This window comes from Carica papaya, chromosome 6 (assembly GCF_054855325.1).
Source record: "Carica papaya isolate Zhongbai chromosome 6, ASM5485532v1, whole genome shotgun sequence".
NCBI lineage: Eukaryota > Viridiplantae > Streptophyta > Magnoliopsida > Brassicales > Caricaceae > Carica > Carica papaya.
The window spans coordinates 787,704-804,379 of NC_142314.1; the positions used below are offsets into that span (position 1 = coordinate 787,704).

At 33.9% G+C, this 16,676-nt stretch overlaps 2 protein-coding genes across 4 annotated transcripts; both read right to left on the reverse strand.

Moving 5' to 3' along the window:
• Nucleotides 1-2,617: 2,617 nt before the first annotated feature.
• LOC110813761 (calmodulin-binding protein (DUF1645)) lies at nucleotides 2,618-4,096 on the reverse strand. The gene has a single exon (XM_022041018.2). It carries the CDS (start codon nucleotides 3,975-3,977, stop codon nucleotides 2,835-2,837), a length of 1,143 nt encoding a protein of 380 aa, XP_021896710.1. The 5' UTR covers nucleotides 3,978-4,096; the 3' UTR covers nucleotides 2,618-2,834.
• A 5,859-nt stretch (nucleotides 4,097-9,955) lies between these two features.
• LOC110813749 (polyadenylate-binding protein RBP47B) lies at nucleotides 9,956-15,670 on the reverse strand. 3 transcript variants are annotated; one of them, XM_022041001.2, is made up of 6 exons: nucleotides 14,955-15,667; nucleotides 13,004-13,484; nucleotides 11,452-11,534; nucleotides 11,244-11,374; nucleotides 10,984-11,080; nucleotides 9,956-10,325 (listed from the first exon to the last, which is right to left on the reverse strand). In XM_022041001.2, the coding sequence occupies exons 1-6, from the start codon at nucleotides 15,411-15,413 to the stop codon at nucleotides 10,185-10,187; spliced, it is 1,392 nt and encodes a 463-aa protein (XP_021896693.2). In that variant the 5' UTR covers nucleotides 15,414-15,667; the 3' UTR covers nucleotides 9,956-10,184. The 3 variants fall into 3 exon arrangements, with proteins under 3 accessions (XP_021896693.2, XP_088078437.1, XP_088078436.1); XM_088222311.1 differs by lacking the exons at nucleotides 9,956-10,325; nucleotides 10,984-11,080 and adding an exon at nucleotides 11,915-11,997 and having other exon boundaries at nucleotides 14,955-15,670; XM_088222310.1 differs by lacking the exons at nucleotides 9,956-10,325; nucleotides 10,984-11,080 and adding an exon at nucleotides 11,915-12,012 and having other exon boundaries at nucleotides 14,955-15,670.
• Between the last annotated feature and the right edge of the window lie 1,006 nt (nucleotides 15,671-16,676).

The following is a 16,676-nucleotide window of genomic DNA, read 5'->3' on the forward strand; positions in this document are numbered from 1 at the left end:
TAAAAATTTAAAAACATACAGACGGTCCGATCGGTATTGCACACGCAAACCGTTGGATCGTCATCATTTCTTTTGCATGTCTGTACACCGTTGGATCTAAATACTGCGATTTCACCATTGGATTTGCCCAAAACGCTCAGAACCGTCCGATCTGCTTACCAGGGTGTCCGCGTGGATGACCACATGCGTGGGTCAACGCCATGTGGCTCTCTTTAATTGGGCGGCTGCCAAGTCACCAGTCCAGCTGGCCCATTTTTAAAAAATTATAAACTGGACTAGATTTTGAATTTTTTTTATATTTTAGTCTCTAAATTAATTTTTAAATTTACAAAAATCACCAAATAAATTTAATTTTGTTCATTATTTTAGTCTTTAATTTTATTTTTTTACATCTTTAGAAATAAATTTTAATTTTATTTATTTTACACATGATTTAATTTATAAATAAATTAGTTAATTAAATCTAAATCTATAAATTAACACTTAAAATTTAAATATAGTGTTTCCGTGATTTTGACTTGGTCAGTCACTTTTGTAAAAGTCAAAGGTTTCGGCGGTGACAGAGGAGAGACGACAGAGACGTCGTAATTATTTTATGGTTTCCCTGTCGACCACGTGGCGGATTATTACAGGCCCTTTTATTTAGATCACACGTCAGGCCGTTGACTTTAGTCTGACACCAAAACGCGAGAGGAGTCAAACAACTGTCAATGCTACAGTGCACCGGCACGCATCGTAATAAATCCCTCTATTAAATGTCAATCGGCACAAATATATTTTTTAAAAAATAATTTTTTTTTTTGGCTTTTTTAATTTCTTTAAAACTATTTTATATTAATTTAATTTAATTTAATTAAAACTCAAAAAGTTAATAGGGAAATAAAACTAAATTACGGGTTAAAAATATAATTTCCCCACTATATCATCATCACTACTATTCGTGAATGGGACACACGCACACACATACATACATATATATATATATATATATAATACCAATAACATACATATAATATATGCGTACACACATATATATATGTCAATGTTAGCTGCATAGGTAATAAATTTATCCATTAATTATTATATATTTATGTATTGTTATTATGATAGATGTATGTAGATGCATGTATCTGTTACTGATATATATATACACACACACACACACACACATATATATATATATATGTGTGTGTGTGTGTTTTGGTATCTAAAGGAGGGGGGAAATGATTGTAGAATTTCATGTGGGTCTCCCTCCAAAACCCACAATCGACACAGCAAGTCTTTTTTTCTATAAAGCGAGCAGGCTTGCATGCATGGCTTTTCTTTTCATTTTCCTCTCCACACCAAAAATAACAAGTGCATGTTTTTGTAAAGGTTAATATACATATATATATATTTACACTGTCTACATATATATATATATATATATGTATATACATACGAACCATCAGAACTTCTCCCTTCTTTTTCGTTTTGAATTTGTTATACTTTAAATTAATTAATTAGATGAGATTGTAACAAGAAATATAAAGTAAAAATTCGTTGATTATTAGTTTTATACATATATGTATATATATATATATGTCTATGTGCGTGTATTTTATAACTGGTTACATACGTACGTATATCATATGGATAATGATAAATAATAATAATTAATGGCTAAATGCACGCTGGCTGAGGAGTACAAAGTTGAACAAATCAACCCTAGTTGATAATATATATATATATATACATATGTATACATACATATGTAATATTATATGACGAGTAAAAGAAAAGGTGGCTGAGTGGGTATCGCAGGCTTACACCTGCTCTAGATTTATACATGTCGTGGCATATATATATATTTTGTTAATTAAATTGGTAAAACATATGAATATTATACAACTACATTCAAACACTTTACAGTACCATCTTGAAGTAAACTAAGTTATATCTATATATGTATACACACACACACACACACACTTCAACTTTATCTTGTATGTATATGTGTGTGTATATATGATATTATATATTACCTGTTTCAAACTTTAAAGTACAAAGTAACACAAAATTCTTGAACCTTTAAGGCTTTGCACATGCATTAGCCAACACAAATTTTGAATAAACTGAACCTGTTGTCTTGCACTTCATAATTGCATTCTACTATATAATTAATGAAGCAATTAATCTTGCTTTACAATAATATTAATCTTAAAAATTAATTATAAACTCAATTAATTGTTTTTTTTTTTTAATGATAATTAGAGCCAAATAACATGAACTTTAGACTGTAGGAAGAAAACATCATCACCATAATTATTCCACCACCTAATGATTATGATATTGAAATTAGAAACCCTACTTTTCCACAATCCATGTGTTTAATCCACTTTTTTCTTCCAAACCCTTTTTTTTTTTTAGGGTTTATCCCATGTTTTCCTAACATTCTCTCCACCATTTTTGCTGTTCTCACATCTGTCTTTTCGTTTCTTCCTGTTCACTACTGATACATGTATGTATATATGTGTGTGTGTGTGTGTGTGTGTGTGTGTACAGAAATGTATATTAACGTTAAATAATTAAGCATTGATATGTACGTGTATCTAACAATCAATCAGACAAAAAAGAATATTTAATATTCTCTTTTCAATCTTCAATTTTTGTACTGTGTATTATGTCATGTAAATTTCATACAAATAAATTTGGGTCCTTTTCATGGATAAACACCACCATTAAAAGACAATAATCACCAGGAAAAGAGAGAGAAAGAGAAAGAGAAAGCAGAACCCAGTAAAACAAGGAAAAATTAAATTTGTACTATATGTATATATATGTGTGTGAGTAAATCATGACCGTCCACGTGTCATTGACCCAATTCCTCTGGAAATCTCATGCATACCACTGCCACCGGGATTGAAACCCAAGCAACCCAACAATCCCTGCTTGTACGGCAAATACGTCTTCCTCTTCAGTTCTTCCGAGACGGCCCGGTTCACCGTGTAATGCATTTCGTGAGCCGACACATGTCCTCTCCTCCTCGAACCGGAAACTGACGAACCGGTGCTCTCCGTGGACCGGAAGCTCGAGTTCCTAACATCCTCCGGTTCTCCTCTCGACAGCACCGAGTACTTCTTAAGTGGGTCTTTGCTCGTCGCTCTCCCTTCAGAAGCACTTCTGAACAACAACAGGTCCTTCAACCGCCATTTCCGGTGACCCTTCGACGAAAATGAAATCGCCGACAAGAATGAAGCGGCGTACCACGACGAAGACGGCGGCGCCGGCTTCTGGTTGCTTGTCGTTGAAGAAACGATTTTGGCCGTCGTCGTCGTTGACTGTGAGCTCTGGTCTTGTTCTTGCTCTAACATTATGTCTGAAACTCTTAACGGGGACAGAGATCTGCTTCCTTTATGAACATAGCTGGAAGAGGAAGATGATGATGAAACTCTCTCTCTCCCACGTTTCTGCTGTTGTTGATTGATTTGACCATGATCTCCTCTATTTCGAGTCTCTCCAGCGGCGGCAGCAACTGGGTCGAAGCTAATTTTTCTCTTTGAATTTCTGGAAGGTGATCGAGGCGATCTCGGAGATGAAAGATTCGAATTAGGTGTATCATAGCCAGTCGGTGGCTTCAGAGGCCGAATCCTCCCGCCATCGAAGAGTTCATCAGCAGATAAGGAAGTTCTCTCAAGCTGCCCACTGAAATTAAACTCGAAATCTTCATCTTCCTCCTCGGAAACTCCCTTTTCCTTCCCGTTCACATCTCTGATCTTGGAGGTACGGGGCCTCTCCTCCTTCCTGGAAGGGGCCGGGACGTCCTGAAACTCCCGGTAAATGGCGGAAAAATGAGTCGGGCTACCGGGTGCGCTGCAGAAGAAGTTGCCGAATCTCTGGGGACTGGAAGGAGCAGTCATGTACGGCGATGAACATGTGCTGTCGAAGTTGAAGTCGACCGCTGAAGCGGGAACAGGCACCACCACATCCGTCTCCATAAAAGGTTGTTAACGGTGGAAATTAACGAATGTTAGAGATTTTGTATATATACAGAGAGGGGAAGAGGAAAGTGAGGAGGAAGAAGACAGATAGAAAGAGGAGAAGATTGACTGGATTTGTGAGGAGCCGCCTTTATAAATTATCTACCCTGTGAAATTATAATAATTAAGTTTTTATAAAAAAATATATTAATTTTGATTTTTCAAATTTTTTAAAAAATTTCGTTTGATTGGGAATTTCATCAAAGTCATTTTCTATGATAATTAATTAATTAATTAATTAATTATTAGATATATAATAAGATACCATCGGTAGTGATTTGATTGAGATGGTTAAAAGTATTAAGCAATATATGGCCCCGGTAATTAATTAAATTTTAAATATTTACCGTAATTATTTGGTTTAATTACGGCACTAATTAAAACGGCATAAAATTTGAAAGATAATTTTTTTTTTATCTGTTAGAATGATTATATATTAATGTATATTAATACCAGTTATTTTATTTAAATGACAGTATAGTATGATTATATTTTTAATTAATTTATATTTTATTTTATATAATAAAAAATATATATATATATAAAAATATAATTAAATTAAATTTTTATATTTAATAAAATAAATAATTATTATTTATATTATCATATTTATTTAATTTTAATAAAAATAAATAATTGTAAGTATATATTATTATACTAAATATAAAATTATTTATTTTGGAGAATAGAAATGAAGAAAAGATAATCTTATTCGTGCCAAATGAATGAACAAAAAAATAAGAGAAATAATGTATTTGTCAACGAACAATTAAACATATTTTATAAAAATATAATGAGAAAAAAAATTATATGTTCGTCATGTACTATTAATTCGATAATTTTTAAAATTTATTTTAAATTTGTCAGTCGACTATTATTTACTACAATCTCATTATGTTAGAAGTTAAAATAAATAAAATTTTATTACAGTCTTAAAATATCATACATTAATTGTAACGCCCATTAATTTTTATTATTACTATTATTATTAATTTTATTTAGTTTATTTTATAATTTTATTGTTTAATTGATTTATTTAATTTAATTTAATTTTTTTAATAAAAATAAAAATAATAATAATGATAAAAAGGGGTAAAAATATTATTTGGATTTAATTGAAATTGATTTTGAAAAAAATGGGTGAAAATTAGGATTTTGGGGGTATTTTTGAAAAGAAAATCAGAAACCGGGGGTCAAAACGCAATTTAAAAAAATTGTGCCCCGTCAGTGCCACGTCAGCAGCCACGTAGCGGCCCAGTCAGCAACCCTGGCCAACCAGGACCTGCCGCGTGGCAAGACCACGTCGACTCGGGAACGGGCCACGTGGGCAATCCGCGTGCGCGCGATCGGACGGCCCAGATGCGTCCCCGCGCGCACGGACGGCCCAGATGCACGCGCACAGATAGTCCAGATTCAATCAAGTACGAATGGCTCAGATTTAATCAAGATGGACGGCTGTGATTAAAAGGCAAAGGGGTATAAATAAAACTCCTACACCTGACCACAAAAACCCTAGCCGCCTGCCCTCGCCGGAGAAGACGAACCAGACGCCGGAGGAGCCGGCCGCCGCCACCCACCGCCGCACCGGAGAGTTTTTCGACCGCCGATCGAGGTAAATTTCATACCCCTGGCTCGTTTTTTAATGCTGAGTTCTCCTGTAGTCAAATCGGAGCCAAAATCCCGGCCAAACGGCCAGAAAATACGGCCGAAACCCAGCGGCGCCGCTGCGCCCCTCTTTGATTTTTGTCTCCAATGAGGCCCTTCTCAGCCTCCGTTTGATACAATTTTTATATCACTGTGATCACCATTCTTTTCTCTACAGGTTGATCGGAGTCAAATCACCAAAACACGAACTTCGCCGGAGTGCCGCCGCACCCGAGAGCACCGCCGCCGGTAAGCTTCGATTTTTCGTAATTTTTTGGCCCCCCGAGGGCTCTAGGGTTGTTTTATCGCAGGGACCGATGTAAATGTGGCCGAATTCGGCCGAAAACGGCCAACCCGAGGCGAATCGCCGCCGCAAGCGGCGGCACCGTCGCCGGAACACAGCGGAGCTGCCGTGCCGGAATTGTGATATTGGCCGAAAGGGGTCCCGGGTCTAATTTGGAATTTTTTGGGACACGTGCAGGTACCAGTAGTGCGTTTCAGTTTCCCGAAAAAAAATCAGGAAAAATTAGGGACAGCCTGTAGGCGCACTGTAGAGCCGTATTCAGACCCCGAAACAGGTAAGGACCCCTCACCCTATTTCCTATCACGGTATTAAAGTTCATTAAATGATAAAACGATATTTCATGAATCAATAGATGTGTGAAATTATTTAAGGTCGCTAATAGAGCCCAAGTCTGGTGTGTTTGTCGGTCAGCTGTTGTTTGGCCTATTTTACAGTTTTTAAATGCAGTATGAGGTCTGATGTTTTCATTTCATAGTTTCGTGTGCATATATCACTATTTTATTGATTATAGGTTGAATGACTGAGAACCCGATGTTGTATGTTGTCTTGTTTGGCATAAATTACTGGTTTGCTTGTTTGTGTGTGATTTGATGATGCTGACTGAGGAAAAAAGAGAATGAAAGGTTATGTAAATTGATAATTGTATAATGTGCTCAGCCTGACTAGATATTCTGGGAGATGGTGGACGGACCGGGTCCGTAGGAAACCCTACCGGGATTGTGGTCTCTCATACCGGACGGGGTATGGAGACCTTATGCGTTTTGGCGCCCATACCGGATGGGGTATGGGGACAGCCCGTTTCACCCTTATACCGGACGGGGTATTGAGGTTTATAGTTTTGGCGCCCATACCGGACGAGGTATGGGGACGGTCCTAGAATCTGATTACAAGTGTTAAGGGTTCACGGGTAGCGGGACCCTTATGGATCCCCATGGATACTAGTAAGCTGGTAAATGAGGAAAAATATGTTGTGTAATGATTGAAATGCAAAAGGCGTGATAAGTATTATGTTATACAGTTCATATGATTTCATGATGATGATAATGTTATTACTTTCGTATGTTGTTTGATGAACTTCACCGAGGTAAGTGGATAGTAAAGGATTTTATTATTGATAAAAGAATTTGTTGTAAATTATGCTCCATTGGTCTTTTTGTGTTTTCTACCCACCTTTACCTCCGTGACGGTGAGATAGTGTGACGTCTTTACTGGCCTGGTGTAGCTCATTCCTTATTTAATCATTTCAGATCAGGAAGACATTGTTCCCGAGCCCATTCCGCAGGAAGACGGCGAATGGGACGCCTGAAGACTCCGTAGTTATATTTATAGCTTTTATTTTTTAGTTTCTCTTTTAGTTAGTTTGTTCTTTTATACTTTGAGCACGTTTTTAGTTTTAGTGTAAGGGATGTTAATCAAAATTTTTATTATTCTTCTGCATTTAACCTTTTTAATACACATATTTCATTTTAAAATTCCGGGACCGTTACATTAATTGACTATTATTTACTATCAAATGTAAGAGACACAAGTAGTAATTGAAATTTAAAAAAGTCTATTTTCATGCTGTAAAAAAGAGCCGTAATTGTGCAGTAAAAATTGTATTATCACATTTAACACAAACATAAAGCTTTAATTGCAAATAATTGTATATATATATATATATATATATATATATATACACACACACACAGGTACACACATACCAGTTGTTAATATCATGAAGAGCTTATAAATGTCGTGGAAAAATAAAAATGGGAGAAAACATCAAATAGGATGGCCAAATTTGTCTGCATGCAGACACTAAAGATTTGTTCTTGTTCTCATAAAGACTTGACATACATATATGCCCTTCCTTTTTGTCTGTATAATCGACAAGAGATTGATAATATATATATATACACATACATATATATGTATATATATAATGTGTTTTAAATTTTAGTTACGGTTTATTACCGATATAATATAATATTAAATGTAATACCCAATTTTTTAGTTTTAATTTAATATAAAAAAAAATTAAGAGTTACATTAGTTATTTTTATAATTTATACTAACTTTCATTTTTTTTATCGGTGACTAGCGTAATATTCTTATTAGGTTACTGTAAATCATTCTTTCATCAATTATTTCAGATCAAAATGATCAGAATTCAAACTCCGAATTAAAGAAAATTGCGATTAGAACGTTCATTCGTTTACTTTTAATTAATTAATTAAATACAATAATTAATTTTCTAAATAATTAAATAAATATTCGAAGAATTAAAGTCTATTACGTTGAAGGAAATTGAAGTTGTTATCCAAGTTGCTTATATATAATCTTATTATATCTATATATCTATATATTTGTTTTCAATGTGAAAACGATTTGAGGTGCATACAAACAATTCCCACGTGCCCTTTTGAAATTAATTATAACTATACACATATACGTATACATATAGGTGTATGGAAATAGGAAAAGGAGGTAGAGATTTTCGAATACAACACAACTCTTTGTTTGATTTTATAATTAATGGCCGCAAAAATTGTACCAAATCAATCTTTTGTGCTTTAAGTCGGTAACACCACCTAAAAATGGCAAAATATATATATATATATGTGTGTGTGTATATATATATATTAGATTATAAAGGGTAATTTAATTAATTAATTTAAATTAATTTTGTTCTTAATCCACCTTTAATGTGGTAATTTTTAGTGTTAATTTTTTATAAATACTTTATAATATTAAAATTTTGTATAGTCCTATACTTGTACATATATATATATGTATATATATATATGCTTTGTTTATTATAGGGTAAATCTTATGTTTTCGATATGCTAACATCACACTACGTTTATCTTCTTCTTCGTTGACTTTGGATATTAAATTTTGATTGGTGGCTTCTTGGATTTTCTTCTAAAAATAAAAAAAAAGATAATTAATTTATTATAATAATTAGACACATGCCGCATAATTAATTATTTAAATTTAATTTAATTTAATTCGATGACATATTTACTAATTAAAAAATTTAATATAATTTTTATTGTCAATTTATTAATTAATATTTCTACCAATCAATTTTGACGCCTCCCCAAAAAATCAATATATAAAAAAAATAAAACATGTGATTGAATTTCTAGAATTCTCTTTATGAATATTGTATATTAAGTATATGACATAAATTTATAAGACTTTTTTTAATATTTAAAATATAACTATCACCCGATTATTATAAAATATATATTTTACTCGTAAATACGATAATATATTAATAAATTAAAATTTTAATTTTATTAAATTAAATATTATAATTATTTGAAAATATAATTACATATTATTAAATTTTTAATTTCATTGAATCAAATATTATAAGTCGATAATACAAAATAACGAATTTTAAATCTTTAATAAAATTTGAACTCGTAATTTTTAATATTTTTATATTAATAAGTAAATAAAATATTATAAAATTACTATCTAATTATAATCGTGATTAGAAAGAAATTGAATAATGTACTTTATACATGAATTATACGTTAATATTACTATTATTATTTTTTTTATATAAGAAGTTGTGTATTACAAAATTATATTATAATTATTGTGTTGTCGATTTAGATTTAACTGAATAAGATTCTAATCGATCCGGGATCTATAAAAATATGGAATCGAGAACTCAAATCTATTCCAATTTTGGTCAAGTTTCAAATGGGTTGACATAATTTTTTGAAAAATAATATACATATACATATTTGTGTTATATTTTTTTAGTTAAATTATGTTATGTATAATATAATGTGTATGCAAAATTGATCCAATGGATACTATTGCAGACACCTTACCCATCTTTGGCCTCCTTCAAGAAGATCAAGACTTCCAAAACCAGGATGAAGAAGCAACAGCCAAACAAGACTTGAAGAAACTAAAGCTTTTTGCCTAACTCTTGACTTCAGTTTAGAACAAAATAAATTTAAATTTGGGATGAAAAACAAGATTTAGCACCCGATCTGATGATCTTCCAAACAGAAGTCGAGATTTAAATAATCTAATAATACAATCCTAAACACAACTCCAACCATTCAATTTAATCCAGCTACAAAATTCTTTTAGACACTACAGATTTAGCCAAACCAGCGGTAACCCACTATAATTCGATCATAATCTCTCGATGACTAACTACTTCTGTGAGTTCGATTCAGGTTACATAGTTGCCGGACTTCCCATCAGGAAGCCCCAGGAACGGCAGTCGCTGCTGCATACATGCTAGGATCCTGATTTGGTGGAACAGCATAGCCATAGCCATAGCCGTAGCTCTGACTGCGATGATGTCCCCCGTTCCATTGGTTATTCGGATCAGCTCTCCACTGCCAGGGTCCAAAAGTTCAATCTAATTGTTAGATTCTAAATCAAAAGAATGTTTTTCATATCAGACATTCGGTACTACTTTTTTTTAAAAATAAATAAATAATGGTATATGTCACTGAATACAAGCACTAAGGGGGTACCAACTTCAGAGAATATAGAAAATGACCCAAAACAAAAAATCTAGATATATATTATTACGGATTGTGATACTTGGTTGATACTGGATTAGCATTTCTTAATACCTCCATATATAGCGCATATGTGCGACTAGTGCTGCTACTACACGTTAGATTTTAATATAAACAAAACCATGAGATTATAAGAAACGTTTCCCAACAGAAATATGACAATAAAAATTCCCATTCCTGATTGATCTGGAGTCAACGTTTCCTAATACTGCAAGAAAATTTTATAATAACTTACATCGAATAACAAGTAATTCTATATTTTTTCACTGACTGCGAAGTCTATGAATAGAATCGAAATATCATTAGTGAAGTAGAAATTGGCAGTCAGCTAAAACTATGGTAGAAACATCGAGAACACAAATTGAACATCTAATTAAAAGCCAACTTTGATGATGTAGTCTGGATAAATGTAGCCAAGGAAAACGAGAAAAAAATGTGTTTAGAAATGCACTTCAAGTCAAGAAGTTACCTGTTTGTTTCCTGGACTACGACCCCAGGAAAGACGAACTGTCTGCTTTCCGATGACTGTCCCATTCAAACTCTGCATAGCATCCTCAGCATTCTTTCTGCGGATAGAAGGTAAGGCTACATTACTTTAAAGATACCCTTCTTGCCTTTATCACTTAGCATTAACAATTATCTCTTTGAATGGCATTATCATTATCCGGCTTTTGAATTTTGTCCCGTAAAAAGTTTAGAATGGACTATAATCTGAAGAAGGTTAGGCACCTGTTAGTAAATTGCACGAACCCACATCCTTTACCTACTGGTATTTTCACGGAGACAACTTCACCGAATTGAGAAAATGGTTGCCTGAGTTCGTCATCACTTACATCAGAGTCAAGTCCTCCAACAAATATCTGCAAGAGAAATGAGCATAATAAGATATACAGATAGAGAGAGACAGGAAAGGGGTAGGCCTTCAACATGGACTCACAGTTGCATTATTTGGTTCACCATCAGATTGAGAACCTTGAGCCATAGAGCCATTCGATGCATGTCCACCAGCCAGTACCAAAGCTAATCAAAGGAAACCAAATAAATTTTTTTTTCTAACATCAATATATTCATGAGAAAAGCATCAGGATATGACACAATTTGCAATATTGCAAAAAACAGCCAACTTTTACTTCTTGTGAGTAACTGGGTCACAACTAACCTTCTTATAATAAGGGAACATAATTGAACCAAGATTTTCGAGAGAAAGAGCTAAAAATGAATCATTAACAAAAATATGTAGCCTGCTGTGACTCCACGAAACAAAGTATTAAGTTTCCCATTTATATAAATGAGATGTAAAATAATAATAATGATGATGATAATAACAATAATAACACAATAAAAAAAAGACAAATGTGATTCAACTTGAAAGCTAATTTCCAAATGAAGGTGTTGAGAACCTTTTCAAGCCAGACAAGGATTGCCGGGCCAGTCCACACCCTGCCCATAGCTGAAATGTGCATATTCAACCTTATCCTCAAATCTACAAACCGAAAAACTGAAACATGAAATAGCCTGTTGAGACAAAGTTGTCCACCAGGAGCCACCCATAATATACGGAATTTGAATTGAGGTTCAAATTTATGGCACAAGTAACTTAAAATATAGGTAGAGCCAGCCAAGCAACAAATTTTTTAAGTTCACGATGATTTAACTCATACAAATTCCAACTAACGTGCTAGCTGAGTGCTAATAGTTGTGGAAGCATATACTTGAAAAGTTTCTTCAAATGCAAAAAGTAGGATTTTGTCTATGAAAAACAAATAATAGTGACAAGAATTGATCAGCAAAAACTTTTGAAGACACCCAAAGAAGTGCGTATATTTCTAAAGCAAGTACAAGGTAAACATATGATAGGGGACTCAACTTGTCGATATCATGAAATATCAGGCAGTCTTTTATGAAAAAATCATAACAATCTTATTGACTATCCACTTCTGGTTAATAACACATTTGAAGAAGCTTAAAAAAATTGCAAAGAAGACTTAATAAGTTAATTATTTTAAGATTTTGGCTTGTTAAATGAACATGGGCATAAGGTATGTCAAGCAAAAAGCAGAGATATTTCCAAGGTTGCCCTATATCTATGACAAAGTTTCCTGCTATGGACCAAAGAGGGCAGAAAGGAAGTGAAAAAAAAAAAAAACAAGAGGAAGAAGATTGAAAAGGAGAAGAAGTGGAAGGCAGCCTTTGGATGATAATAGCGCTTGCAAATTGCCTCATACATCTAAAATGCACCACTTGTGCATTCCTTACATCATAGAAGCAGCAGTGACACTCGTAATATCCACACTATGGAAAAATAAATTCTCAATAAATTTTTCTGAAGTGATGAGCAGAAGCCAAACAGTAGTGTTAGCTTCCATTCTCAAATAAACCCCAAGCCACCTCCCCATTTCCCGGTAATCCCCCATCAAGAAGAGAAAAAGGAAATCCTCTTATTAAGTAGCAGGTCTCTATATGCATTTACCAAGGAACATAAGAGATACCTTGGGAAGAGTACTGTTGTTGATGACCAGCTGCTTTTTTGGGGGTTGCCACACCGATTCGCATTGCCCTACTCGAACAATACACTCCATTCATTTCAGTTATAGATCTTGACCTCTCATTTTCATCTGCAAATCTAACAAAACCATAGCCTTTGGAACGACCAGTATTTGAATCAAAGACAACTTTTGCCCCTTTAACAGATGGATATCTACTAGCAAATGTCTCATGCAGCAAAGTATCAGTTACATCTGGAGCCAAGTCTCCAACAAAAATAGATAGATCAGAGCTCGTCTCTGCTCGCCTATCACCCGCACTAAAGGATGCCCAGTTCAAACGAAAGGGTTGGTCAGTGTTTGGCATCACAGAGCCATTGTAGCTCTGCAAAACTTTCTCAGCTGCTGCCCGCGAAAAGAACTCAACAAATCCATAGCCTTCTGTCTGCCCCGTTTGTTTATTGCGAATAACCTTTACAGAAGAGACCTGCACATATATTCAGAGATGAAAGAATTAGAAAACAAGGAACATCTTTAGTGAGAAGGAAACAAGTAGTTGAAAAAGATAAAACAGCTTAACGTTATTTCTGGTTGCCTGAACAATTATGATGCCAACTACTGCAAAAAAGTAAAACTATGTGAGATAGAAGCATAGTTCACAACCAATTCATAAATTTCCCATTTCTTTGGAGATGACATGTGAGGACAAGAACATAAAAAAACTACTACATTCACAATATGCATTGACCACTGCCAATATATATATATATATATATATATGAAAGCCTTTTGCTATTTCCTACTTCCAGATAATCAGCTACAAAATGCTGGGCGCCATTTCATACCTTCCACTAAACCAACAAACAAAAGCTTCCATATCATACATGCGACAAACTTTCTGTTCTTTAGTTACAAGAACTTGTGGGCAACAAAATGATATTGAGAGATGATAGTACTAAGTAGCAACCCTGAATTTGGCAAAGAAGGATGTGCATGTTACAAACTTCGCTTCCTTGGCGCTAACATAGACTAGCCTAACAATTTAGTCTGAGCACACCCATATCAAGTGCACAAACAGGAACAAGAACTTTCTGGAAGCATGAATTGTTGCTATAAATGAAGTTTTCAACATTTACAGATAGTTTAAGATAAGTTAACTCTTTTCAGCTGATATCAGTCAAGCCACTACATTTTCAGTGGAGAGGTAGTGAGGTACCATGGGTCATAAAATTTTCAATGAAAATGATGTCTCTTAAATTAGGACCACCCATCAAAGCATAAAGCTAACCTGGTCCTCCAAGAAAACAGCAAATATTGACTCATGGGACTGTGTCACCTACATTCTTAATTCAGATTGATCCGGTTCCAATATTTCCATGTAAGCACTGAGATCCAATCAAAATGAAGGGTAGGTCTTTTCCATCAATTTAGGAAGAAGTGAGTATTCTGACTCATACCCATTTCACAAAAATACTAAATTACATTAATGAACTTTCACTCATAACATCAATTGCTTTAAAACAATAAAATGATAACTGGGAATTAATTACAGAAGCTATAAGCCAAAAAAAAAGGTACGACTATTGTTCACAGTTCAGACTTTTACGACAATAACGTATTTCTTCAAAGCACATTCATTTTGTAATCATCATAAATTAAAGAACATGCCAAACCAGAATAGAAATCCATAAACCCACGTCATTAATTATACTGTTCTTAGCTGCAAGTACATAATTCCTTAAATAATCTATAAAAGCTAAGACGCGTAGACATAACGCCAACCAAGAAAATATCAACATAGACGCGTAGACAAACAAGCAGGAATTTATCGAAGCTAAACCTCCTGATCCGCCATAAAAGGAAAGTTCAAGAAATCTGAGATGCAGAAAAGTGAATAGAAGAGTGTGAGTCTGTGTATAAATAAATATGTAAGGTTAATTTACGATGCAAAACGAACCTCGCCAGTGTGGGAGAAACAGCTATGGAGATAAGTCTCATCCATCCAATGAAGAAGGTCACCAACCCAGATCGTTTTAACCTCCTCAGCAGATCCCTGCGGCTGTTGCTGCGGCAGCTGTTGCTGTTGATACGGACCTTGTTGCTGCTGCGGCTGTTGTTGTTGCTGCTGCTGTTGATGATGATGATGAGGATGAGGATACTGCGAGTAATGAAACTGATGAGCAGGGTGATGAGGATGATTATAAGGCATATAGTGCTGCGGGTACATCATCATCTGCTGCTGCATCATCACCATAGCCGCCGCCGGATACTGCATAGCCGCCATCCACTGCTGCTGCGGGTGATGTGCGACCCACTGCTGAGGTGGCTGCTGCGCTTGTTGTTGCTGCTGAGCTGGCGACGGCTGCTGTTGTTTCGACGGTGGATTACCCAGATCAGGCCCGTTGGCGGACTGCATCTTGATTTGATCTGTGAGATTGATTTGGTGATTTGGTTCTGGTTGGTTGCTGATGAGATCAATCTGATGGGTATCTTTCGTTCTCTCTCCCTCTCTCTCTCTCTTTCTTCCCCTCCGTAACAAGACTCTATAAATACAAAACTGTGTATGTATAGGCGCTGTATCGAGAGAGAGAGAGAGAGAGAGTAGAAGTTGTTTTGCGGGAGAGAGAGATGAAACGAGAAGAGAAGAGAGGGGTTAAGAGAGGCAATGGGCTTGGTTTTAAAGGGAGGCGGTGATGGTGGTGTGTTGTGTTTTTTGGGGTTTAAGCCTCGTTTACAACGACAGCGTGTGCGTGCCGTCCCGTGATGTGAATGGGGTCCACAGTTTCCTTGTGGGGCCGCCTTGACTGATGGACGGCTCAGATCTACCCGGCGGCCCAATTGCCATACTTCAACTCTTCTCCTCATAAAAAGAAAAATAATTACTGTGCTTAGTTACCATACAAGGTAATTTCATTATAATGTTTAAATTTTAGTTTATTAAATTTACCGCTAATATAATTATTTAATAATTAATATTTTTACGTTCTAATTAATAATTATTATTTTAAATTTTATTAATAATATAAAATTTATAATATTTTACTTAATAAAATTAAAATTTAAATACATAATTAAATTAAATTTTTGTGGTAATGTCTTTAATTGTGATATGTACAATGATTAAAAAATAAAATTCAATGCATTTTTTCTTTTAAAAAATATTATTTAAATTTAAAATTTATAAATTTATAACAAAATTTAATATATTATTTTAATGTGAATTAATATAATTATTTCATATTAATAATAAAAACCATATTTTAATTCTCAAAATGACTGTAAAAGTAAGTGGACCGACATGGTGGTTATCATTAAGCCTAACATTCGCCATTTATATAAAAAAAAAAAAAAAACAATATGTTTATTTCTATGGGTTTTTTTTTTTTATTTGTTTACTCTTTGAAATTTTATTTTTAGTATATATTTTAGATTAATTTTTGTATGATGAATTAAATTTTGTTAAATTTTATTAATGTTAGAATTAAGGAATTTATATTAAAAAATGGTAATGATAATCCAAAATAAGTTTAATGTATAATAAATTACTAAATTAATTATCAAACTTTAGTATTTGTTGTATTTTAATTATAATACCTGGGCTCAGAAAATTGATTCAGGATAAATTTTGTTAATTTAGATATATAAAAAAAATAAAATAAAATATATTTTATAAATTAAT